Source organism: Erinaceus europaeus, chromosome 19, assembly GCF_950295315.1.
Source record: "Erinaceus europaeus chromosome 19, mEriEur2.1, whole genome shotgun sequence".
Taxonomy (NCBI): Eukaryota; Metazoa; Chordata; class Mammalia; order Eulipotyphla; family Erinaceidae; genus Erinaceus; species Erinaceus europaeus.
In genome coordinates this window covers 59,009,854-59,037,411 of record NC_080180.1, presented here as the reverse complement: position 1 = coordinate 59,037,411, position 27,558 = coordinate 59,009,854, and the positions used below count along the sequence as shown (strand labels likewise).

The 27,558-nt window shown below is 43.9% G+C and overlaps 1 protein-coding gene across 7 annotated transcripts in view; it reads right to left on the bottom strand.

Annotated features, from left to right (window-relative positions):
• Window positions 1-27,558, bottom strand: part of INPP4B (inositol polyphosphate-4-phosphatase type II B) — a 672,916-nt gene that overhangs the window by 455,273 nt on the left and 190,085 nt on the right. For all 7 annotated transcript variants that reach the window (XM_060179039.1, XM_060179034.1, XM_060179038.1 and 4 more), the window contains exon 8: window positions 1,619-1,730. In XM_060179039.1, the coding sequence (XP_060035022.1) occupies window positions 1,619-1,730 (112 nt within the window). The remainder of the gene's footprint in view (window positions 1-1,618; window positions 1,731-27,558) is intronic.

Here is a 27,558-nt window from a genome sequence, read left to right as displayed (position 1 = left end):
CCTCCTATCTATATATAGAAGGCAGACACTGCTTCAAAGAGGCTGATTCGAGTCAGTAAACTCCCACCTCTGGCCACAAGTTCAAACAAGAGTTTTGCTTTTGTTTTCTCTTTTCTCCTTCATGCAAAAGCTGGTCACAAGAGTTGAACTTTCCGTGGCCCTGGGCATTGGGCCTTTGTTTGACTTTCATGGCTGTGAAGTCAAGAGCTGGGTGAGCTTTGAGGAAGACTGGGAGGTGGCCTACTCTGACAGGGGAGAACTTGAACTCTGGTCATCCAACACTGCTCTGAGTGTAGACAGGATGGCCTGCCCCTTCCTGCTTTCAGCACTCAGATTCTCTTTTTTAAAAATATCTTTAAAAAAATTTATTATCTTTATATATTGGATAGATACAGCCAGAAATTGAGAGCGTAGAGGGAGATAGAGAGGGAAAGAGAAAGAGACACCTGCAGCCCTGTTTCACCATTTGCATAGCTTTCCCCCTGCAGGTGGGGACCGGGGTTCAAGCCTGGGTCCTTGCACATTGTAACATGTGCACTCAACCAGGTGCATCACCACTTGGCCCCTGATCCCACTATTCTAAGCTTCCTACTACAAAAACTTTAAAATTCTCCCTCTTTGAGGGCGGGGAGCTGGGGCTAGGAGTGATGATGCATCTGGCTGAGTTCACACATTAGCTTGAGCTCTTGGTCCTCACCTGCAGGAGGGATACTTCATCAGTGCTGAAGCAAGTCTGCAGGTATTTGTCATTCTCTTTCCTTCTGCCTCCCCTCTCAATTTTTCTATGTCCTATAAATAAATTAGGAAAAAGAAGGAGAGAGAGAGAGAGGGAGAGGGAGAGGGAGAGGGAGAGGGAGAGGGAGAGGGAGAGGGAGAGGGAGAGAGAGAGAGAGAGAGAGAGAGAGAGAGAGAGAGAGAGAGAGAGAGAAAGAAAGAGAAGAGAATGGCAGCAAGGAGTAGTAGAATCCTAGTGCAGGCACCAAGCCCCAGCAATAATCCTGTGGGGGAAAAATCACCATCCTTCACATACAAGGGAAACCCCAGGGCCAGGTGGTGGTACACCTGGTTAAGTGTACAAGCACCCAGGTTCTAAGCCTCTGGTCTCCGCCTGTAGGGAGCAAGCTTCATGAGTGGTGAAGTAGGGCTGCAGGTGTTTCTTCTCCCTCTCTATCTCCCCCTCCATCTCAATTTCTCTCTGTTCTAGTGAATAAAGTTTTTTAAAAAAGAAATTAAAAAAAAAGTTTTAAAAAATTAATAAATCCAGATCCAAATTGTATCTCTTTCCAAAAGAGGGTCTTGAGAGTCGTGGTTCTTTTGGACAACAGCCCTTCCAGAATCTTCCACGCCTCTTGCATAGATAGAGTAGGTGACAACAGAATGCAACAGTGATTGACACTTCGGTTCATACCAGGAAGAGGCAAGTTCTGCACCTGTCCCTGCAAACAGGGTTCTGAAGCTGAGCACATTTACGTGGGCCCTCCAGCTCCCCCAATGCCAGCCTCTCAGTAGGTTCTCATTAATGAGACCTTCTACTCCACAGCTCCACTGGTGATCCAGGCATCTGTCAAAGTGGGTCATTTCTAAATGAATGTCTGCATTGGGCTGAGTAGGACCCTACCTTTTGTGCCTGCACACCTGTGGTGACGTGGGTGGCCTCCCCTTCTTCAATCTCCCCCATCTTCAGGACACTGACTTCTATGGTGCCAACCACCTTGCCACAATCAGAAGTCCTGCAGCCAAAAAGAAATGAGATGGGGAAGTCAGTATCCCCTGTCTCTGTCCAGAGAGTCCAAAGCTCTCTCACTGCTCTCCAGCTTTGCTTGATGCAGACAGAGAAGCTCAAAACACATCGAAACATGCCTGCTACATTTGTGGTGTTTTTCCTGTCAAAAGAAAAGTCAGTCATGGGTTTTTGAGGGGATTTCATGGGCTGGCAGGTACCGCTCAATCCCAGAGCTTTAAGGAGAAGTAGTAAGTGGTCTGGATCGGCACCCTGTTTTCTGACCTCCATATATATATATATTTTCTTTTCTTCATCTTTTTTTTTATTGATTTAATAATAATGATTGACAAGACCATAGGATAAGAGATGTACAATCCCCACCAGAGATCTATATCCCAAACCCTTCATGGGAGGCTTTCCTGTTCTTTATCTCTCTGGGAGTATGAACCCAGGATCACTATGGGGTGCAGAAGGTGGGAGGTCTGGCTTCTGTAATTACTTCTCTGCTGGACTTGGGTGTCGGCAGGTCGATCCATACTCCCAGTCTGTCTCTGTGTCTTCCTAGTGGGGCAGCGCTCTGGGATTACCCTTGGAGCTCAGTGCTGGCTCTCCAGGTGGTCCTTTGTTCCATTTTTTCTTTTCCATTTTATTTGTCAGGATAGAGAAACAGTGAAAGGGGAGGGGAGACAGAGAGGGAGAAAGAGAGACACCTGCAGATCTGCTTCATTGCTCATGAGGAATCTACCCTGCAGGTGGGGGTCGGGGCTCAAACCTGTTTCCTTGCACATGGTGATATGTGTGATTAACTGGGAGCATCACACCCAGACTACAACCTCCACATCTTTGTCAAGACATAAAGCAGAGAGGCTCTGTACTGACTGCCCAGAATACTGGGCACAGGTATGCAGAGGCAACAAAAAATAATAAAAAAAATAAATCTGATTTCTTTCTAATATCGTTTTTCTTCCTAAGACATTAGATTTCTGCCCCCAGTCATCATAAGAATGTGATCTCAATGCAGAAAGTGGAAGGCTGACTGTTGACTATGACTCATCCACTTTTCAGGTAAAACTCACACAGATGAAAGGACTCATCCAAGCTAAGGAAGGAACAAGTCCAGAAAGCAGGGTATCTGTCTCCAAATCCGCAGGGTACCGAACACCTATTTCTATTGAGTGATGGTGATCCTGTTCTTAATAGAATTTCCATCATTAGGGGGCTGGGTGGTAGTGCAGTGGGTTAAGCACACGTGGCACAAAGCACAAGGGTCTGCATAAGGATACCAGTTCGAGCCCCCAGATCCCCACCTGCAGGAGAATCACTTCACAGGCGGTGAAGCAGGTCTGCAGGTGTCTGTCTTTCTCTCCCCCTCTCTGTCTTCCCCTCCTCTCTCAGTTTCTTTCTGTCCTATCCAACAACATTAATAACAACAAGGGCAACAAAAGTGGTGGGGGGATGGCCTCCAGGAGCAGTGGATTTGTAGTGCAGACACCTAGTCCCCATTGATAACCATGGGGAAAATAAATAAATAAAAGAATTTCCATCACCATTAGACTCTTTGACAAATAGGTTCGATGGGTGACAGTAAAGACAGCAGTTAACAGTGAATTAGTGTGGGCTAGCAGAAGTCCTGTGTTCAATTTCTGATACCACCATGATCAAGAGCTGAGTCTTGTTCTAGTGAAATGCACATTGACAGGTGACTGGATAAATCTGAGGACAGATATTCGATGAAATACTACTCTGCAATCAAAAAGAGACTACTGTATTCTCTGAGTTACAATGAATGGAATTTGAAGTTGGTTAAGTTAATGAAAGACAATTAATTGCCAGATGGTTTTGCTCTTTTGTGGAATCTAGAGAACCGAAAACTAGGAACTCACAAAGAGGAGAATATGGTCAAACTGTGTCTAAGACTTTGTGAAAATTAATCTGGTTGGTGGATGTTCTGAGGAACTATGCTATGGGTGGGCACAGCAAAAGCTACTGAATTATAAAAGATTATTAAATCACAAAAGAAACTTTAGAAAGAAAAAAAATAACCCACACTCACCTGTCTTTTAAGATTTTCATGTCATCTCTCTGGTCAAGAACCTACTGAGGGAAGTGAGGCTGCTGGCCTATCAGGTGCTGGCCTATAGTGCTATTCTCCCCTGGGATTCTGTTTCCAGATTAGACAGAAAGTCAGCTCCCCACAGGAATGATGTGCTCTCAGTTTCATAAAGAATTTTCAGGGCATGTCACTTTCTGTGTTTAGTCATCTCCTTTTCTGAACCTTATTTTTTAACTTCCTCTAAATATCAAAGGTGACTTCGTTTCAACCAGATCCTTGTAGATGTCACTCTTTATTAGACAGAACAGATATTATGTCAGAAGATAAGAATAGCAAAATTGCTGAGCAACTTACCAAAATTCTCATTTAAATAGAAAATAAAATGGTGGAAAAGAGGCCTAAGGGGTGTTGAGATTTATGGCAAATTTCTCCCAAAACACACACACACACACACACACACACACACACACACACACACACACAGAAATTCAGACATGCCTTTAGACTGCCTTTAAGAAGCTGAAAAGAGGAAAAAAATAATCCTATTATATACACTGCTATTACAGTGAAATCAAGATTACATGTATAGAAAAAGAAAAGAGATTTACTCATTAAATAATGTATTAAGAGTTCTTACTCAAATAAGAAATAAAGTGCTTCCTGGAGTTTTTTTCTATCAGCGGAAATCACAATATTGACTCATTTTGGGGAATTAATGTACAAAAGGTGGGCATTAATCATGAAGAAGATGTGTATATGATGACAGTATGATTGGTAATTTTGTGGAAAACTATAATAGCTCCAATTCTGGGGTGGTTTTAAATAATTCATGCTACCATTTTCCTACTTGAATATGACATAATAACTTGTCATAAGTCATGATGTGACATCTCTGGAGACTGCATCACTACCTGGTATTTAAATAAAGAACTTCAAAGAGTCCTCTTGGAATTACTCAGAGAATGTTTGTTTTTTTTCTAGAGGTCTATAGGCTCCGTTCCCCAAAACGGTTAACCAAAACTTAATATATTTTATAATAGTTATTTATTTAATTAAAAGAAAGGGAGAGACAGAGAGAGAGAGAGAGAGAGAGAGAGAGAGAGAGAGACCGACCAGAGCACTGTTCAGCTTTGCCTTCTGGTAATGCTCAGGACTGAACCTAGGATTTTGGAGTCCCAGGCATGAAAGTCTTTGCAGAACCGACCCTGCTATCTTTTCAACACAATATAAATATTTCGTAGCAATAGCTTACACACTTTGGCTTTATGGCTTCAGGACCCAGACTTTTTTCAAGTAAGAACTCAAAGAAAGAGAAAAAGGAGTGAAGTACACCACAGCATCGAAGCTTCCTTCAGTGTGATGGAGGTCAGGCTTGAACCTGGATGGCTTAGTTTCTCCTTATTTTTATTTTTAGATTTATTTATTTATTTATTTATTTATTTATTTATTTATTTATTTATTTTGACAGTAGGAATTTTCTCTGTGGCTACAGGATCAATCTCGGAGACCACATTTTTCTTTCTTTCTCATTTGACAGAGACAGGGAGAAACAGAGAAGAGAGAGAGAGAGAGACCTGTAGCACAGCTTCACTGCTGTGACCTCCCCGCACCGAGGTGGGAACTAGAAGCTTGAATATAGAACATGTGTGGTTTACAGGGTGAACCACCTCCTAGAAGCTGCTTCTTTCTTTTTCTTTTCTTATTAAATTTATATTTGTTTATGTATTATATAATTTTTATTTATAAAATGGGAACACTGACAAGACCATAGGATAAGAGGGGTACAACTCCACACAATTCCCACCACCAGAACTCCATACCCCATCCCCTCCCCTGATAGCTTTCCTATTCTCTATCCCTCTGGGAATATGGACCCAGGGTCATTATGGGATGCAGAAGGTGGAAGGTCTGGCTTCTGTAATTGCTTCCCCGCTGAATATGGGCATTGGCAGGTTGATCCATACTCCCAGCCTGCCTCTCTCTTTCCCTAGTGGACAGGGCTCTGGAGAGGCAGGGCTCCAGGACACATGGTGGGGTCATCTGCCCAGGGAAGTCTGCTTGGCATCTTGGTAGCATCTGGAACGTGGTGGCAGAGTAATGAGGCTGCTTGCTTTCTTTGTCTGACTACCTCTCTCTCAGAATTGAGGGCTTGTTCATGCTACTTTATAGAGCAAGGTTTCTCTTCATTCAGATAGACAGACAGACAGACAGACAGGGGTGGAAGGTAGATAGCATAATGATTATACAAAGAAACTCTCATGGCTGAGGCTCCAAAGCCCCAGGTTCAGTCCCCTGCACCACCATCAGCCAGGGCTGAGCATGCTTTGGTTAAAAAAATAAATAAATAAGTAAGCAAATAAATAAATAAATAAAGACAAGGAGGAGAGAAGGGGAAACAGCACATGACCACAAGTAGAGGCTTCTTCTACCACCATAGCACTTCTCATGCAGTACCAGGACTTAAACATGAACAAGTTAACTTCTTTTCCAGAACAGAAAACCTATTTTCTTTTTTTTTAAGTGAATGAATCCAAGTAATGCATCAAATAAAAATCAAAGATGCAGACTTGTCACAACCTCTCCCAATACAAGCATCTTGATTACAATGTGATCCTTGAAGTCTGAGCTGGCTGCTGATTTGGGGTAAGAAATATAACCACATGAAGCTTTTTTATTTTTTTTTGCCTATGGGTTTACTACTGGGTCTCAGTGCCTGCACTGCAATTCCACTGCTCCTGTGGCCATTTCCCCCCTATTTTATTGGATAAGACCAAGAGAAATTGAGAGGGGGAAGAGGAGATAGAGGAGAGAGACAGAGAGACACCTGTAGACCACAATTTCGCTACTTCTGAAGCATCCCTCCTCTCCCGTAGGTGGGGAGTAGGGGCTCGAACCCAGATCCTTGCGTGGTTCCTTGTGTTTAGTATTAACTAGTGTGCCATAGCCCAACCCCCAGAGATGTAAAAGGGAGACGAGGCACACTCTCTGTAAAGATCTCAGCATCCCCTCCTCCTGGGCTCGGGTGCGTGGAGCTGAAGGAGGTGGAGCCATCACGGTGGCAGTGGGGAGCAGAGCAGAAGTAGTAGCCTCAGCATGAGAGCAGCAGCCACAGAATAGCTATTGACACGAAAGCACTGTATTTAATTTCATTCTCTCCAGAAATGTTACTAAAATAGGCATCTAAGACTATAGCAAAAGGTTGTAGGATCTCATGCATATTCATTTCATCAGCAATTTAACACCCATTAGAGATACAAAGACTGGGAAATAACAGATCATGCCAGGGAGCTTAGTAGTGCAAAAAGTGCACATTTCTGGCTAATTGCGATGCAAGGGAAACTTTCAGAAGTGCCGGGGTAGATGAATGAGCACTGCGCCCTGGGAAGAAGCATCTGAACTGGAGCTCTACCTCTACCCTTGGAAAGTTGAATCTGGGGATTTTTTTTTCCCTTCATGCCTTTTGCATCTCCTAATTCTCTGTACTTCCTGTTAGCTTGCACTTAGGCCCAGAGTGGAGCCAAGGTGAGAGGCATAATCTAGAGACACTGGAGACTCAGGGAATAGACTTATTTTTTTTCCCCAAGAAGCTTTTCAATAGGAAGCTCTGAATATGTAAATCATGCCTCTCCACAGGAGATTTGTAGAAGACAGACTGGGAAATCCAGGTTATAACCAAAAGACTGAACCAAAACACCCCAGAACACAACTCACCTTGTCAATGGACTGGAATGCAAAATGCAGATTCAGGACTCAGGTAGTAGCAAACCTGGCTAGTAGCACACAGGTTACAATGTGCCCTGGAGAATCTGGGTTCAGGCTCTGGTCTTCACCTGCTGAAGGAAGCTTCTTGAGCAGTGAAGCATTGTTGTAGGTGTCCCTCCTCTCTGTCTCTTTCTCCCTCTCTTGCCTCTCTTTCTCTTAGCTGCTGACCAGAAGAGTGAAAGAAAGAAAGAGAGGGAAGGAGGAAGGGAGGGAAGGAGGGAGGAAGAGAAAAAAAGAGGAAGAGAGACAGAAAGAGAAAAGAAGAAAGAAAGAAAGAAAGAAAGAAAGGAAGGAAGGAAGGAAGGAAGGAAGGAAGGAAGGAAAAGTAGTTACTGGGGACTGTGGGACTATGTAATCTCTAGGACACAGAAATAATGCTGATGGCAAAATTAAAGTCAAAATAAAATGCAGGGGCAGTTCTGTCCCAATACTGAAACAACTTAGCGCACAGACACAGACAATAGACATTCCACATCTCTCTCCAATCAGGACAGTCATGATCTAAATATCTATGTCCACTCCCCAAATGCTCTTTGAATGATCATTTCATAAAAAATTAGGGAAATTCATTTTGCATACTTGAGCAGGCTTTCAATTTATCATCTGTCAGATGGGAGAGGTCAGTAGTAATAGCACCAAGTGCCACTGCACTGTATCAAATGAAAACTCATCAATGTTACAGGGAAGATGTACTGAAGAAGGTGCTGGGCCTGCAGTCCAACAACTCAACTACTAGTTCCAGCCCAGCTGCTAACTAGCTATGAGACCAACGACAGAGAGTCCATTTCCTGACTGCCGGATACAGAACTCGTCTATCATAGCTGTAAGAGAATGGGATAAGCTGTACCCAAGCTCTAATCACTGCTAAGTCCCCATGATAGAGTCCCATCACAGGGACCACAGCCATATCCTGGCCTCTCATGTGCACTTCCTTCCTCCCCATCACAAGCCAAGAACACCCAAGTGCTAGCCAACCCTAGAACAGAACTCAACAGCCAGAAACCCAGTAAGAGGAATCATTCCTCTGACAACATCCCATGTCTATCTCTATATTTTTTCTGTCAATTTGCCACTAAGTCTTGGGATTTTTACCAAATGATCAATCCACCAAGGAACACAAGTGATTTCCATACACACTTCCCTTGCAAACTATATGACAATGAGCAAATGGTTTTAGGAGTCAGTAACTATGGCCATCTGTCTAGACTATGAAATAAACTAAAGCCAAGTCACACAGTTCATCGCCAGGCCATCGCTACTGTCTGCTGAGTGACGTAAAGGAAGTGAGAGGTGTGAGGTCTGCAGCCACAGCAGTGTTTCCATCACAACCTCGTTTCTATTTCTCTCAGCAGACACACTTAGATATTTCACCACACCAGCAAAAGGGGAGGCGACAAGGCTGGGGGACGTTTCAGTCACATAAATCCGCATTCCCTCTCACTCGGTGTCAGCATGCACTGGTGATTACAGTTTCTTAAAATCTGCCTTTAGGGTGGTAGTGCAGTGGGTTAAACGCAAGTGACACAAAGCACAGGGACTGGCATAAGGATCCCAGTTAGAGCCCCAGGCTCCCCCACCTAAAGGGGAGTCACTTCATAAGAAGTGAAGCAGGTCTGCAAGTATCTTTTTCTCCTCCTCTATATCTTTCCCTCCTCTCTCCAATTCTCTCTGTCCTATCCAACAATGATGACATCAATAACAAGAATAATAATAACTACAACATTAAAAACAACAAGGACAACAAAAAGGAAATAAATAAGTAATTGAAAAGAAAATTATATTTAAAAAAACCTGCCTTTAAAACAATTCCCTGAATGCACCCTAATGAAATATTCAATTTCACAGGCTGAAACTTACAATTTCTTTTTTCCAGAAGTCTGAAAGAAAGGAGATATCAGTCTTCAAACAAAGAACATTTTAGTTACATGCCTCCTCTAAACTTCTCCACTCCCGCCTGCTTCTTCCTTAGCAGAGTAACAAGGAAGTGAGTTATACACCTCGGAAATGTTAAACAGCTACATGTAAATAACTCCTCCACTTGGAAATGCCACAGAGATGCAGACCAACAAATGACTCTGGAAACATCCAGGGAGGAACCATCATTAGCTCTGTCAAGTCCTGTGAATATCAAGTGCTTCTGGAACTGTGTACAGGAATATTCCCTGCCAGCCTGCCTTGCATGTAAAACATCTACAGGAAACAGGAACATCTCACTGGGCAGGAAAACAAACACAGGCCTTAAGTAAATAAACAGAGGGAGAGAACCCAGCAGTGCAGGCTGATGATCTTTCCGGTGAGAACATTCACCTGGCCATGCAAGACTGACTGATAATTCACAGAAGGGAGCATTCCCTTGAGCTATGGAGAACTGAGTATGCCTTGGTACTGGCTGAGATCCACAAATATCAGCAACTACCCCATCTTCCAGACCAGCACTCAAGACTAGACTTTCTAGTTGTTCCTAATATGATGCCCTTCACAGTCTAAGGTTTCATCCATGGATTTCTCTACTTTTCTCACTTGCAGAAAACCCTTTCTCTCCCTCTCCCCTTTTTCTCTCTCTACTTTTCCTTCTCTCTCTCTCTCTCCCTCTCTCTTTTCTCTGTAGATCTGGCCCCCTGATATATGTACAAAGCCACTGCTTCTAAGTCACTTTACCATTCAGGTAAAGACACTGAGAAAAAGAGAGGGAGAGACATCAGAAGCACCTAACTTCCCCTGATGCTACAGTGCCTCCCATTTGCTGCCAGGCTGTGAACCTGGGGCCAGACACAGCGAGATATGCACCCCACATGACCAACTTTCCCTCTGGTTCCCTCCATTCACTGGGGCTCATAGAGCCCTTCTCTAAGGACTGGTCACAAATGATCAATCAGCATTGGTGCTGCCCTAAGGCCTTCGTCTGTTTTGACTGCAGGCTCCTTTCGCCCCACTGTCATGAGTCCATGTTCTATATACCAGACACCTAACTGTCATTCCTCAAACTCACGCGCATCAACAGCTCATCATTTCCAAGAGCAAAACCACAGATACCTTCCCCCACCAGCCTTTCCCTCCTCCTTCCCCTCATGAAACCCCTCAGCCCCACTCTCTCTTCCTCTTTAGTGTCTTATACATGTCTCCTCACCATAACAGCTTTACTGCTCATGAAGGTTCCCCCCCTGCAAGTGGGGAGCAGGGGGCTTGAGCCCGGATGCCTGTGTGGGTCCTTATGCTTTGTACTACGCACACTTAACCAGGTGAGCCACATCTAGCCCCTAATTTTATTTTATTTTATCTTATCTTATATTTTCATATTTATTTATTTACTGGACAGAGACAGAAATCAAGAAGGAAGGGGGAGATAGAGAGGAGAGACAGAGAGGCACTTGCAACTCTGCTTTCCCACTCACAAAGCTTTCCCCCTGCAGGTGGGGACTGGGAGCTGGAACCTGAGTCCTTGTGCATTGTCAAACCCAGCCCTGTGACGGCCACTTTGTCATTCATAAACTCTTCTCGATGTTGCCACAGCTTAGCTATCTCTTCCTATCATCTTCCCAGTCTACGTATCTGAAGCCAGGTAGACATGACCTGCTTTGTTGTGCTTGAGTCACCTTCAGGGAGCAAAGTGCAGGGCTGTTGGCCAGCTCTGAGGCTGAGTGAGTACCTCAAATTCTCTAGCCCCTGCCCAACTACAACATATCAATACTGTGAACCGGTTTATCTATCTCACAAGATGAATGTGAACAAAATCACAAGGTCTCCAACTTAAGTGCAAAGATGTCTGCCTCAGTGTACAGTAGACAGGAGATCATGAGTTTCAGTCACTAAGTCTGGGCCACAAAGCATCAAGAACATATCACAGGGAGGCCGATTGCCCATTTTTTTCCAGACTATTTGGCTTATCGATTCCTCTTTACCTCTAAAAGTGGTGCTCAAAACCATGTGTATTTCCCTCAATACACAGCAGGTAAATTAATTATTTCTTTACTTTTCAAAGTTGTTTTTCATTTTATTTATTTACTGGATAGAGACAGCTAGAAATTGAGAGAGTAGGGGGAGATAGAGAGGGAGAGAGACAGAGAGACGTCTGCAGCCCTGCTTCACCATTTGCAAAGCTTTCCTGCTGCAGGTGGGAATGTGGGCGACAACCCTTGTCCTTGTGCTTTGTACCATGTGTGCTCAACCAGTTGTGCCACTACCCAGCCCCCTAAATATATTTTTCCTTATGGCTCTAGCAAAATACATGTGGTGAGTTAATATTTGGAAAAGTGTTGTTTCCATGCTAAATGTAAACTTTAAGCTATCTCCTTGCACCTAAGAAGTATCCTGCCAACAAGGTGAGAAGAGAAAACTGACATCTTGTAAATGTCTTTGTTTCCACTTACAGGAAGCCAAGATTACAGTAAAGGAACAGCGGAGGGCGTGTGGTGGCGCATTAGGTTAGTACACATGTCCCATTGCACAAGGACCTAAGTTCAGGCCCAGTCCCCATCTGCAAGGAGGAAGTTTGCCATGGGGTGAAGCAGAACTGCAGGTGTCTCTCTCTCTCTCCTCTCAATTTCTGGTTGTCTCTATCCAATAAATAAATAAATTGAGAAAAAATAAGTTAAAATATTAAAAAAAAAAAAAAGGAACAGCTTGAGGTGACCTTGTGACCAGCCCAGATTAATCACTCGGATGTGGCAGGTAGGATGGAGCAGACAGTGTCCCCTGACAAGTCTGCTGAAGGCAGCAAGCAGACCTGGAGAGAAAGCAGTGGGCATACGGAGAGGGGTCAGTCAGAATCTGAAATATTACTGAGCTGGGCTCTTTCCATATCTTCTCTCTGATCTAACACAGCCCCAGGACTAAAGGTGGCCACTGGTATAGACAGAAAGGAATCTAGAAGAATCTGCAGTCTAGTTCTGGTCCAAATGGCGAGAGGAAAAGGTGCCTGCAACTCACAGGAATGGGCAACATTTCTTGACTCCACTCTCTGGCCAAGCAATGGGTAGTGGCAACAACACAAGAGCCCAGAGTCTTCAGGAGTCTTAAAACATGGGGGTTGGGAGGAGCTATCCTCTCTGGAGTTGAAATCCCAAGTGGATGGAAGGTATGCTCTCTGCTTTTGTCCTCTCTCTCCTCCTCCCTCTCAGTCCCAGAAGAGAGTGCAGCTGTGTGGCAAAGAGGAGAAAAGAAAACGTTGTAGTAGGATCAAAAAGTGAAGCTACAGGAAACAGAAGTCTGCTGGTTATGGTGTCCAGAGGGAGAGGCTCAGAAAAGGGACTTAGTAATGTTGCTCGTAAACTTCTGAGCTTGCCCCAAGCTGTGAAAGTGTGGATCCAGACCGTCTAACTTGGAGAAATAATCAGTGGACAGGACCAGCCTCCAAGCTCCAGAGTGCCTCCTGGGACATGTCTGAATAGCCCTCCAAGAGATTTGACCACAAACGTGATATTGAACCCACGGAGTTTCACAGAATAAAAGGTGAACATATCTAGCAACGGACCACTGGAAATAGAAATTTCTGAAGAAACAAATCATGTATAGTATTTCCAAAACAAATAAAATGTTTTGGCGCAAATTTGACGACATTTGCAAGATCTGTATACAGTAAACTATAAATGTATTTGTGAATGCAGAAAAACAAAGGCAATTTGAATAAAATGTGATTTGAATATATATAATATTAGAGGGCTTCACCTATAAAGATAACAATTTTCTCCAAAATGATCTATGTATTTAATGCCGGACCGAATAACCAGCAAGTTATTTTATTTTTAGAGATATTAACAAGATACGTTATATATAAAACTCGATAAAAAAAAAACTAAAAAGCTTTTGAGAAAAAATAATTGCATTTATGGATTTTAAGACTTATACTATTGGGGCCAGTTGGTGGTTGTTAACACTTAACCTGTGTTAAGTGTTTTAACTTTAACTTTACCTGTGCCCTTATGCACTGTGTTAACACTACAGTGCATAAGGGCACAGGTAAAGCTGCTTGTTGTTCACCTGCAGGAGGAAAGCTTCATGACTGGTGAAGCAGGGCTTCAGGTGTCTCTGTGTCTTCACCTTCCCACTCAAATATATCTCTATCCAATAATAAATAAAACAACTGAAAAATACTTATTATATCTATAAGAATCAAGGCTGTTGCAAATGATCAAGGATGATCATTGATCAGTAAAGCAGAACATTGAAGTAAACTCATAAATTGGTGTTTGACAAAGTTAGTCAATTCAATAGAAAATAAAAGTCTTTTTTTTTTTTTGCCTTCAGGGTTATCTCTGGGGCTTAGTGCAGGCCAGTTCTTAGCAGCATCGCCCCGCCAGATATTCGTCGGGATGCGGCATCATCTAAGCTCATTTCCCACGTCTATGCTCGACCGGACCTGCCAATATACGCGGATATCTTCACCCACCCTGTCCAACGCTTGACATCTCGTCACCCAATCTGGTCCCCTATACCTACACTGAACTTCTCTGTTCCAGTCTCTTGGAAACAGAGTTGGCAGTCAGCTGAGGTAAAGAACAAACACCTCATCACAGACCCCTACAAGTGTCAACCTGGCTTTGACCTAGCACGTTATGATTGGGCCCTCCTCCATTGCTATCCAACAGGCCATGGCCAGTGCGCCGCTATGTTCCATCGCTGGGGGGCCAGAGATGACCTGAACTGCCCCTGCGGCTCCAGACAGACTATGACCCACATAGTCAACGACTGCCACCTCTCCAGATTCAAAGGAGGTCTCGAAACTTGACATCAGGCTCAACCTGACGCTGTTGACTGGCTACGGAAGAAGGGCAAACGCTAGAAGAAGAAGTGCAGGCACTACAAATCCACTGCTCCTGGAGGCCATTTTTCCCTTTTTATTGGGTAGGTCAGAAATTGAGAGAGGAAGGGGAGATAGAGAGGGAAATAGAAAGATAGATAGCTGCAGACCTGCTTCACCAAATAGTGAAGTGTCCCCCCCCATGTGTGTGGGGAACCAGGGGCTTGAACCCAGATCCTTGCATGGGTCTTCTTTGCATTTAGTACTATGTGCACTTAATCAGGTGCACCACCACCCAGTCCAGAAAAGAAAAGTCCTTTCAATAAATGTTATCAATGATATTAGAAAAATAAGCTGCCTACTTGGAAAGAAAAAAAAAGTTTTTTCTCTACAAATTAGATAAAAATACAAATAAATCAAAACAATTCACAGACATAAATGCAAAACATTAAACCACAAAACTTTCAAAAGGAAACACAGGGGAAAAAAACTTCAAGAACTGAATTTAGGAAAAGAATATTTGACTATGACATTGGAATATTCATTGGAATATGACATGGGAAGTATGATGTAAGACAGGTAAGAATTGAACTTCATCAAAATGGACAACTTTGGCTAAGTGAAAGACATTGGTATATGAATGCAAAGTATTTGTCAGCTGTGGAACTATAACAAAATTATAATTTCCAAAAAGTTAATGTATCCACAATAGTGTTGGCAAAATAGCTCACTTGGATAGTCTGATGCTTTGCCGTGTATGCAGCCCAAGATGGAACCTTGTGCCCACCATGCTGGAGGAAGCTTCTATCCCTCCAAACCCAACTGTGAGAGGATGAACAACTGACTGGGGAGGGGCATGCCTCAAAAGAGGATCCACATAACGACTCCTCTAGGGGGAATGGTGGAAATTATTCAGCCTCATTGGTCATTAGGGAAATGAAAACTAAATATAAAAATGAGAGGCCTCTACTTCCTTAGACTGGTTGGTGGGAATGCAAAGCACAGAAACATTTATATACTGCAGGTGGGGGGTGTTTCTTACAGAGACCAACACACACCTACACTATGTCTCACGTATTTCACTCCATGATGGGCCTAGACCTCTTACAGATCCCTGTCTCCACCGTCACTGGTCACTTCCGCCAGGGGTAACCACAGGACTTTGCCCTCAGTGTAGAGCAGCAATGGTAGGGACTGTCCCTACTCTCCAAAGGGAGGCTGGGCAACCTACTCTGCCACTTGAGAAAGACAGGTCCTGAAACGAGTGCAGCCTAGAATGTTCCCAGTTGTGACCATGGACTGTGAGCTCAGACCGACAGGGATGCAGAGGTTACACAGGCTCCTGTGCTGAATATGAATAGACATGGGCCCTGGGTCAAATCAGTGGGCTTTCCAGTTAGTGGTATTTATATACTTTCCTCATATTTGGGAGCCACTCTCTGTTCTGACCCAGCTTTCTAGCCCTATTCTCAACCGTTCTCTGACACCATCTCCCCAGACAATACTTTCAGCACACCTGCATGGTAGTTACCAGGCTCAGGCAAAAACTACTAAAGTCATGGGCCCCTTGGGCTATACCTGAAATAGACTCCCTAGCTTCTTCCCATGCAAACACCCTTATTTCCATCTGCTCTATTCTTACCTTTGAATTCCTGATTTAAACAATTTGTCCTGCTTTATATCTCACTGCTTTTTAGCCACCAAGTTGCTGGTGCTACCATGACACTGTCCTGACTTCCCTGGGCAGAGCACCTCACCAATGTGTCCCAGAACCTCACCTCCCCAAAGCCCCACCCCATTAGGGAAAAATAGAAACAGGCTGGGAATATGGATTGACCTGCCAATATTCATGTCCAGCAGATAAGCAGCTAAAGAAGCCAGGCCTCCTAACTTCTGCACCCCATAAAGAATTCTGGTCCATACTGCCAGAGAAATAAAGAATAGGAAAGCTTCCAATGGAGGAGATGGGATATGGAACTCTGGTGCTGAGAATCATATAGAATTGTATGCTTCATGTCCTACCATCTTGTTAATCATTATGAAATCAATAATAATAATAATAAAATTTAAACAGAAAAGTGAAAGTGGAGGGTCAAAGGAAAAACACAAACTGCACAAAACTAATTTAGAAGCCCCATTCAGAATCCCACAGACTTGGAAACAGCTAAAACTGTCCTCTCGCGTGAATAGTCAAACAAACGGCGTCACACCCACACAGCGGGAAATGGCTGTAATGAAAAGAAAATGCTGCTATGCTCAAAGACTTGGATGCTGTCCAAAAGCATTACACTGAATGAATGAAGTCAGTCCCAGAGGTTATATACTGCATGATCCAGTTTATGTGGCCTTCTCAGAAGGCACAGCTATGGTGAGGGAGAACGGAGGGTGGCCACCAAGGGTGTTATGGGTGCAGGGAACGGACTAAAGGGGTCGTGGGCAGGCGGTTCTCTGTGGTGACAGGAAAAGTCAGTGTCTCCCCTGGTAAGGTCCCAGGAATTGATCTACAAGTGAAAATTTATAGAACTGAGCCACGATAAAAAGTCAGTTCCACTCTATGTTAACTCTCAGCCCAGAATAAATGAGAAAGGACATAGCATTTTCTCTGATGATGAATTAACAGCAAACAAAACCGACATTTTGTTTGAGAAAAACAAAAGCCAAATTATTAAAAGGTTAACCTCTTTCTTTTGACCCAAATCCTCTCCTTTCTGGCAACATTTATTTGCAAAGGCAGAGTCAAAGTGTCAGTTTTCCCCATGTTCTATGTTTTCAAAATGTCTGCGGATGCAGAAAGGCTGCGTGTGAGGCAGAGTCTGTTTGCAGAGCTACACAAAGTACTGAGTCAGGGATTGGAGAGGGAAATGGAAGGGATGAACTTCCCAAGTCTGTGACTTCTGCTCATGGAATAAACCAAGGGGCCATAGACTCCTTATCAAGGACACGTCCTTGTTTCCTCAGAAATAAGGAGCCACTGCTGAGACTTAAGTTGGGCTAATCTATTTTAAACTTTTTAAGAAACTCTTTTATTTGACAGGACAGAGAGAAATTGAGAGTGAAGTGGGAGATAGAGAGGGAGAGAGAATGAGATAGAGGCACCTGGAAACTGCTTAACTGCTCCTGAAGCTTGTTCTTGCAGGAAGGACTGGACATTTGAGCCCAAGCCCTTGTGCACGGAAATGTATGTGCTAAATTGGGTCAGCCACCACCCAGCCCTGGGCTAATTTATTTTCTCAAATTTATCTTTTCAAAAGAATCTTGAGCAAGAGGGGAAAATAATTGACATGAGAACTATATAGTTCATTCTCAGAGGGTGAGACGGAAATCATGATGGGGATAAGGAGACAGACCGACAGCACTGCCCCACGGCTCATGAAGTTTCCCCTTCTACAGGTGGGGGCCAGGGGTTGGAACTCAGGCTCTTACACAGAGTAACACCCTACCGTGTGAGTCACCACCCAGCCCCTGAGCACAGTGTGCACTAAGCAGAGACAAGGACTGGTATATTCAGCAGAAAGTGAATGGAAGAAGGGTAGATATAGGTAGATGCTGGGGAAACCTAACCCAATGCAGAAACGAAACTGTAAGGGAAAATTAAATGGCTTTTATGATCTAGTACAATCTTGATAACTGAACAGGATGTGTTTACTTTAAAAAATATATGCTTACAGTAGAATCTCCACATGAATGGATTGCAAATGTCACAAAGCCAATCAAAATGTGATATAAATCCTGAAAACGTTCCAGAGATAATAGGAATGGGGAGTTAGAGGATTCAGTTTTTTTTTTTAATAATCATGGATAGATACTAGTGATGGACTGACAGTTAATACTGCTTAGCTGGGGGGTCGGGCGGTAGTGCAACAGGTTAAGCACACATGGTGTGAAGCACAAGGACCGGCGTTGAGGATCCCGGTTCGAGCCCCGGCTACCCACCTGTAGAAGAGTCACTTCACAAGTGGTGAAGCAGGTCTGCAGGTGTCTATCTTTCTCTCCCTCTCTCTGTCTTCCCCTCCTCTCTCCATTTCTCTCTGTCCTATCCAACAACAATGACATCAATAATAACTACAACAATAAAACAACAAGGGCAACAAAAAAGGAAATAAATAAATAAAAGAAAAAGAAAAAATACTACTTAGCTATAAACAAGATGAAATCACACCATTTGCAAGAATAGTCACCATGGAGGGTGACCAGGCTGAGTGACACCTACCCTATGACTTCACTTGTGATGCTTAAAGAAACTGTGTATATTTCTTTATCAGAGGGTATTGTGCCCAGGAATTTTATGCCAGTGCTTTCACAGTAGCTGATGGTTCAGACAGATCTTTTTAAAGAGTCTAGCACTGAAAGGTCAAGCTTATTCATCTTCTGAATGTAATTTTAGAGCATGATGCATTTTCAAACCTGTGTAGTAAGAAATCCATTAAGATTGAAATGGCACAGGGAGGCACACACAGAAACGGAGTGCCTCTTAGTGCTTCTGTGCTTATGTTTAATTTCACTGGGATCTGTTTCATTTGTTTTTCCTTTTTATGTAGCACCAGTCAAGGAAATCAAGGCTTCTCACACATAATGCCGCACAGACTCATCAGGTTGTTCTTTTAATTTGTCATTTAGACAGACAGAGACACACTCACAGAGAGAGAGAGAGAGAGAGAGAGAGAGAGAGAGAGAGACAGAGACAGAGAGAGACAGATAAAGGCAGAGAGCGAGAGAGACAGAGAGAGAAAGGCCATAGCACAACCTCCTACAAAGTGTCCCCACATGATGTTATAGTTCTATCTCAGGACCTCATGAATTCTAAGATACAGACTCTACTGACTCAGTTATCTTCCTTTCTTGGAAGTTGTTTCAAATACTCCTGTTATTACAATAAAGTCTTCTTATTATTTTTTAATTGGGGTTATTAATGGCTTTACAGTAAACATGGTTGTTGATATATGTGTAAAATTTCTCACTCTCACCCCCAGGCTCGGTCCTCCTCCAGCATCACACACCAGGACCTGAAAGCCCCCTGAACCAACACCCCAGAGTCCTTTAAGTTGGTGCAATGCACCAAACACAGCTCCAGTTCTATTTTGTGTTTCTCCATTTTGTTCTTATTTCTCAACTTCTGCTCATGAATGAGATTATCCCTTATTCATCCTTCACTTTCTGGCTTATCTCACTTCACATGATTCCTTGAAGTTCTTTCCAAGATGAGGTGAAGAAGGTGAATTCATCATTCTTAATAGCTGAGTAGTATTCCATTGTCTGTATAGACCACAACTTATTCAGCCACTCATCTTTAGCTGGGAACCTGGGTTAACTCCAGAGTTTAGCTATTACAAATTGTGCTACTATGAACATAAGTGTATACATATCTTTTTGGATGGGTGTATTTCCTTAGGATATATCCCTAGGAGAGAAATTGCAGGATCATAGGGTAGGTCCATTTCTAGCCTTCTGAGAGTTCTCCAGACTGCTCTTCACAGGGGTTGTACCAATTGACATTCCCATCAGCAGTGCAGGAGGGTTCTTTGTACCCACAACCTCTTCAGAATTTGTTATTACTGTCCTTTCAGATGTATAAAATTTTCACAGGGGTCAAGTGGTATCTCATTGTTGTCTTGAATTGCATTTCTCTGACATTCTCTAACTTGGAGCATGTTTTCATATGTCTGTTGGCCTTTTGGATCTCTTCTTTGACAACTATTCAAATATTATCCTTCCCTGCTTTTGGATGTGTTTTTAAAATATACTCCATTGTTCTCTTTTAATATGGTAACATACTAAACCTAAAAACTTTTGAAATTCTAGTTTTCATATATAAAAATTGGGTCAAATGAATAGAAAATATTAATCCATTTACATTTGTTAAGCACCTATGTATAAGAACTATCCCATGCACAAGAATACAACAGAGACCAAGAAAAAACCCTATGGTCAAGAAGTCTGAATATCAGCAGTTAACAAAAGAATGAGACATCAAAATATTACAAGTGCCACAGAGAAAGATTTGGCAAAGTGATGTGCACAGGGGCTGTTTTATTCAGTGATTGGGAATAGTTTTGAAAGAAGATGATTCTTAAACAGACATCTGAGTGACACAGGGAGTAAGCCAACTATCTGTCTTGGGGTAGACCTGTTTCAAGCAGATCTAACAATTGTTCTCAAGAACTTGACTTAGAACTGTTCCTTCTGCCAGCCGTGACATCATCTCCCCAGATAATAATTAGGATCCATCTGCATATCAGAGTTCAGTCTCAGGCAAAAACAAAACAAAACTAAACAAACAAATAAAAAACACTATTATAGCCACAGGCCCTTTGGAATATAACTAAAATATGCCTACTAGCTATCTACAAAATGGAGACCCTCCCAACTCTTCATCTGCACTATTCCAGCCTTTAGGCCCATGATTGGTCAACAATTTGTTTGGCTTTGTATGTTAATTCTCTTGTCAACCACCAGGTTCCAGATGCTAGCATGATGCCGACCAGACTTTCCTGGACAGACTGCCCTACCAATGTGTCCTGGAGCTCCACTTCCCCAGAGCCCTGCCTCACTAGGGAAAGAGAGAGGCAGGCTGGAAGTATGGATCAACCTGCCAATGCCCATGTTCAGCGGGGAAGCAATTACAGAAGCCAGACCTTCCACCTTCTGCACCCCACAATGACCCTGGGTCCATACTCCTAGAGGGATAGAGAATAGAAAAGCTATCAGGGGAGGGGATGGGATACAGAGTTCTGGTGGTGGGAATTATGTGAAGTTTTACCCCTCTTATCCTATGGTTTAGTCAATGTTTCCTTTTTATAAATAAAAAATAAATAAATAAATAAAATGAATAAATGTACTACCAATTTAAAAAAATAACTTGGTTATCATTTTCAAAAAATAAAGACAGCAGTGTGGCTGAAGGTGTGGGACAAAGAATTGTACTAGAAGACTGAGTCAGAGGATATGAATCTGCTTTTCAGGAACTCAAAACAAACGACCACAACAGTAAATAATATTTCAGTCTCTTTGACCCTGGCCCTGGACTCAGAACCACATGCAGCTAAAATCAACTTCTAGACTGATTGTGTTCTCTTTGGAAGTTCCAGGGAAGACTCAGCCCACTTCCTTGCTCATTCAGTTTGTTGGTGGAACTGATTGCCTTGTGGTTGTGTGCCAGAGCTCTCTGTTTGCTTGCTAGCTTTCTGCCCCAGTGACACTGATTGCCTTCTCAACCAGAGGCCTTCAGGCACTTTGCAAAGTGGCCCTCTGCCTGGGCAGTTCACAAGAGGGAAGTTTGTATCTGCAAGGCCAGTCAGAGAAACCTCTCTGCCGTCCACCAAGGTGGTGTTTCATACAAGTTTAGCCTCCCAGGTATCATTCATTCCAAGAGTGACTTTCCTTTGACCTTTTCTGGCCCCATAAACCTTTTTTAGGATGCCCTAGTAAACAAGATGCCTCTCCCACCACCTCTCCTGCTCTTACCCACACACTCAAAGGGAAATTACTGCATGCGATTGGGCGCCAGATAGGAGGGTAAACTAAGTAGCACCTAGCATTCTGCCAACCACAAGAAATGGCAGCGGAGGCTATAAAGAACCTCACAGACTTCTAAAAGAAATTTGCTTACTTACTCTGAGTTGAATGAATTAATTCCTATATTGTTAGGAGGGCTATTGTTTTGGCTTAGGACCTGCATAACAAACCCAATGCTCCTAATGGCCTTATTTTTTTTCATTTATCTCCTCTTTTGTCTTTTTAATTTGACATAATAGAGAGAAGTTGAGAGGGAAGGGGGAGATAAGAAAGGGAAAGAGACAGAGAGACATCTGCATCATGGCTTCACAGCTCATGAAGCTTGCCCTCTGCATGTATGGAGTGTGGGCTTGAACATGGACATATGCTTTTAAAAAGATTTATTTGCCCATTTATGAGTGAGAGAACCATGGAGCCATTCTAGCATAAGTGACACTGAAGGTCAAACATGGGACATCTCTCATGTAGGTCCTGTGCTCTGCCAGTCAGTCACTTCCCTGGATGCACAGTGACATAAGTTTTTTTAAAAAATTCCCTTTTGTTGCCCTTGTTGTTTATTGTTGTAGTCATTATTATTATTGATGTCATTGTTGTTGTTGATAGGACAGAGAGAAATGGAGAGAGGAGGGGATGGCAGAGAGGGGGAGAGAAAGACAGACACCTGCAGACCAACTTCATCGCCTGTGAAGTGACTCCCCTGCAGGTGGAGAGCCAGGGGCTTGAACCGAGATCCTTACACCGATCCTTGTGCTTTGAGCCATGTGGGCTTAACCCGCTGTGCTATTACCTGACCCCCAGTGACATAAGTTTTAAGGTGAGAACTGGGGCCACAGTGTGGAGAATCAGCACTAGGACAGAGAGAAACATAGGAGTATGTTAGGAGAAATTAGGGTAATGTCCAGATGTGTCCGAAGTCCAGTTTCATTTTGAAGACAGTGATGATGAGGACTCAGACTCCACAGGACAATGTCAGAGTGCTGTGCATTCGCTCTGTGTGAGCCCACAACAGCACAGTCTCTGTGGGGCGCAAGTGCAGCTGGCCCTGGATTCAAGGTCACACGAAGCTGAAACCAAGTTATAGATTGGGATCCATATAACAGTAGGAAGGGTTGAGGTCATAGTTTCCTGAGATGAGGAGACTCTGAGGATGAAAGGCTGGTCAGCACACAGGAGTGACATGGTCTCACTCTAGATGACTGAGAGAATTATTTGACGTCAAGTAATGGTGCCATTAGGTGGTTGGGTGTGAGAATCTGGGATTGTTAGGGCTAGAGCTATAAATATAGAGAGCATCAGACTACTGTTGGCATTAGTCTCATTGAGGCTGGACAAAAGTACAGACAAACCCCTCTCACACTGAGGTGTAGAACCCTGCACAGGTAGAGGTCTGGGTCATGATAGTCCAGGACCGACAACACAGAGTGAGTGACCATGGTGAAAGAAAGAAGGAACAAGGGCAAGAAGGGGAGGAGCAAGGAAGGGAAGAAGGAGGAGGGAGACAGGAAAGAAGGAAAGGAATAAAAGGAGAAATGTAAGAAAGAAGAAAGAAAGGAGGGAAAAGAAAAGAGAGAGTGAGAGAGATAGTGAGAGACAGAGAGAGAGAGAGGGAAAGAGAGGGGGGAGGAAGGAAAGAAAGATGTGGGTGTCTCAGATATGGAGAAACAAATATCTTAAGGAGAGAGTAATCCACTGGGCACGGCCAATGGAGCAGAATGGAGACTCATATTCACTCCACTTGGCACCTGGGAACTCATTACTGACAGTGACAGAGACTCAGGGTGAAGTGGTTTGGCGGAGAGACTCATACAGATGTGTTCAGCAGGCCAGCAGAGAAGGCAATAGCTCTGTTCTACAGCAAAGCAGGGGCGGAAGCCTAGAGTTAAGCCAGTGGGAAGTTTGGTAACATTGTTGCGCTGCTCGGCATGATCTAATAGAGAAACTGTGACCCAGCAGTAGAAGAGGAAAGCGTTGGGGAGAAGGCGCGGACTCAAAGATTGGTGGAGGGCCCGTTTCACACAAGAGGCAGGCAGGAAGGCGCAGTGGATGCTGGGAGAAGGGTAAATACAGAGCGGGAAATTGTCAGATTCTTCTTTTCAGTGGAACTGAAATCCACTGAGAGTAAGGGGAGATACTTGGGAGTTTCTAGGAAAAAAGCGCTAGGAGTTAACAGCCCAAGAGCGTGGGCTAGGAGACTACAGCCGGACCACAGAGTAGCAGGGAAGAGCACCCAGGGAGCCAGGACTCATCCCCCAGATGGGCCTTGTATACATGGACGTTCACTCACTTTGGTCCTCGGCTCTAAAAATGCAAGTGTGAAGTAGCGGAATAAAGTATCTGGTTTAACCATACATTTTTTTGTAGTTACTATTATTACTAGCTTCCTTCCTTCCATATTTCGTTCTTCCTTCTCCTCACTCCCTTGTCTGTCTGTCTGCCACCTGCCAGGGAGGAGAGGGAGGGACACAGGAACTGAGGACATATGGAAGGAAACTGCTCTGTGATTAAACAGTGACGGACCTTGGGCCTCGGCTAGACTAGGAGGAGGAGTGGACATGGGGCGGGAGGTGCTGTGACGTGTAGACACTCCTTCAGAGCCAATGCCCTCGTGCATTCGAAGAACAAACAGAAGCAACATGACGGGAAGTGGCAAGAAGGAAATCAGGAAGCTGAATACCTAGCACAAACACCATAGAGGTGGGATTAGTGTTCAGATCTACGGACTAGCCATGCGAGTGTGCTGCTGAAACAAGCAAAGTCCTGAAAGGACCACGGATCAAACACCTGCATGGTATGGAATCACAGAGAGCAGAAAAGGAGGAGTGGGAGGCACCCTGAGCGGCTGTTTCAAATCCCCGAATTGAGGGGGTGTGATGTCTTCAGACACAACAAGTAATTCAAGGAATCTGATGGCATGTGTAGGTCCGGAGCCTCAGTCCAGGGTAGTTCTCAGAGGAAGGTCAGCGTACACCATGGCTGCAGGCAACGAGGTGCAGGGCAGCTTGTGAGACAGCCAGCTGGTGTTAAATCAAAAGAAGTGTGTGACCACCTGGGAGCACCAGGGCAGAGGCAGACATCAGGTGTCAGAGCTCCTCTGAAGCAGAGGGCACAAGGCACCTGGAGCAGAGGGAGAAGATGGTGACGAAATGCACAGCCAGCTGCATGTTCATCTGGGAACCCAGGGCTTCTGCCTGGAGGCTGCTGAGCAGTCACCCTGGGTGGAGAGATGGCTACTGGCTACTGTCCCAACAGACATTCAGGTTTGCTGGGCAAACTCAGCCAGGGCACACAGGGAACCCTTCATCTTTTTTTTTTAAATTTTTTATACTTATTTATTTACCCTTTTATTGCCCTTGTTTTTTTATTGTTGTTGTAATTATTGCTGTTGTTATTGATGTTGTCATTGTTGGATAGGACAGAGAGAAATGGAGAGAGGAGGGGAAGACAGAGAGGGGGAGAGAAAGATAGACACCTGCAGACCTGCTTCACCCTGCAGGTGAGGAGCCAGGGGCTCAAAACTGAGATCCTTATGCTGGTCCTCATGCTTTGAGCCACGTGTGCTTGTGTGTTTAACCCACTGAGCTACTGCCCGTCTCCCCAGGAGCCCTTCATCTTAAAGAACCTCCATAAAATCTGAAATTCCTCATGTCCTCATTTCCACATCTCTTTTACATACTCTTAACGTGGCATCACAAAATCATCAAGTAATTATTTTAGAGGTCAAAATACGACTGATTCGTAGGTAAAGCAATCTAGACAGAACAATTAAGAATCAAAGAGAGATTTTAAAATACTGAAAAGCCATTAAATCAAGTCCAAATCACTGAGCTATAGGGAAACTGCAAACTGCGTTTATTCATAGTCAATAGATTAGGAGGGTGAGCAGGAATGGAAATAAAGCAGTAACCCACACCCATCCTCCAACACAAAGGGTATGCGAGAACCCCATCTATCTTTTCTTCAAATTTTTCCCTTTTAAGTAATACCTTAAGGTTTCTAACTAAAGGAGCCCAGTGGTGGTTCACTCCATCGAGCATACACATCACCATGCATGAGGGCCTAGGCTCAAGCCCCTGCTCCCCACCTGCAGGGGAGGAAGCCTTTCAAGTGGTGAAACAGGTCTGCAATGGTCTCTTTCTCTCTCCCTTTATCTCCCATTCCTTCTCAACTTCTCTCTATCTTATCAAATAAAATAGAGGGGGAAAAATGGCCACCAGGAGTGCTGGATTCATGGTCTTGGCACCAAGTCCTAGAGATAACCCTGGTGGCAATAAAAATAAATAAATAAAATAAGATTTTTCTATATAAAGGATATCTCCCTTTTTATACTGTGATTCCAGATAATGAGCCCAAGGCCTGACATGCCCTGGTCCAAGTGATAGTTTTCACTTTTTGTGCAAAAAGAGAAGAGGGGTTGGGAGGAGAGGCACTAAGAACTGTTCCATCTCTGCAAGGAGTTCCCTCAGTGCTGTCCATGGTCTTCTGGTGTGGTGCCGGGAGTCACACTCAGGCTGATGGCTTATGGCTTCACTCAGACTGAAGGGCAAAACCCACACAAATGATTCTGATCCCACCTAGAGAGGCCTTGTCACCTCTTTAGTCTTATTTCTGTCATAGTCTGCCTTGCCAGGCTCACTCATTCATTTTGCTTGAAACACCACCAGCAGCACCATAGCACCCCAAAAAACCAGTATCTGAATGGGCTGTTTCTTCTTCATCTTTTTTTTCACATTTCACTTTCCCACTGAGAATGACACTTCTCACCTCTTGGGTTGGTTGGCTCTAGCCAGAGAACATGCATGACCACAGACAGCTGGGTATCAGTCGGCCTGGAGGTGCTGGGTTTTGAAAACAGGAATAGTTGTCCAACTTCAGTGTTAAAGACTGTCAGGGTGATGATGATGATGATGACGACGACGATGCAGGAGACAGTGATGGCTGGTGTTGTGGGGGTGTTAACAAGCACTCCATTTCATCTGATTTGCACATATTTCCTTTGCAAAGCCACACTATCAAACTTACTATGTGCTCCTGCCGGAATTACAGATCCACTTGTGCTCTCAGAACTCCGAGCAGTATCTCTGCTTCTACAGACTTCTGTAAATCTGACCCTGGAAGGAACATGGCGGTTAGCCACTAAACACCATTCCTACTCTTTGAATAACATGCTAGTGGCAGCCTCTCAGGAATGTGAAATTACTGCCTGACCCCTTCTCCCTGCAAGTCACAGGTGGTGCAATCCAGGCTCCTCTTTGTAAGGTCTTCAGAGCTCACAACATCATTTCACCCAAAGTCTTCATTTAAAAAAATTTATTTATTTATTCCCTTTTGTTGCCCTTATTGTTTTACTGTATAGTCATTATTATTGTTGTTATTGATGTTGTTGTTGTTGGATAGGACAGAGAGAGGAGGGGAAGACAGAGAGGGGGAGAGAAAGAGAGATGCTTGCAGACCTGCTTTACCGCTTGTGAAGTGACTCTCCTGCAGGTGGAGAGCGGGGGGCTCAAAGTAGGATCCTTATGCTGGTCCTTGCACTTTGTGCCACCTGCGCTTAACCTGCTGCGCTACCACCCGACTCCCCAAAGTTCTTCATTTTTGAGACAACCGAATTGAAGCACATGCTAAAGCTATACTTCCTGAAGTCATGCGTCTAGCGAATGCAGAACACGGGTCAGAGTTCTTAGGAGTGATAAAGCTCGGTTTCCAGTTCCAGGTGACAAAACAGGTAATCCTCACGGATACTTTCTGATCCACACTGAACTCTCATGACTCAGC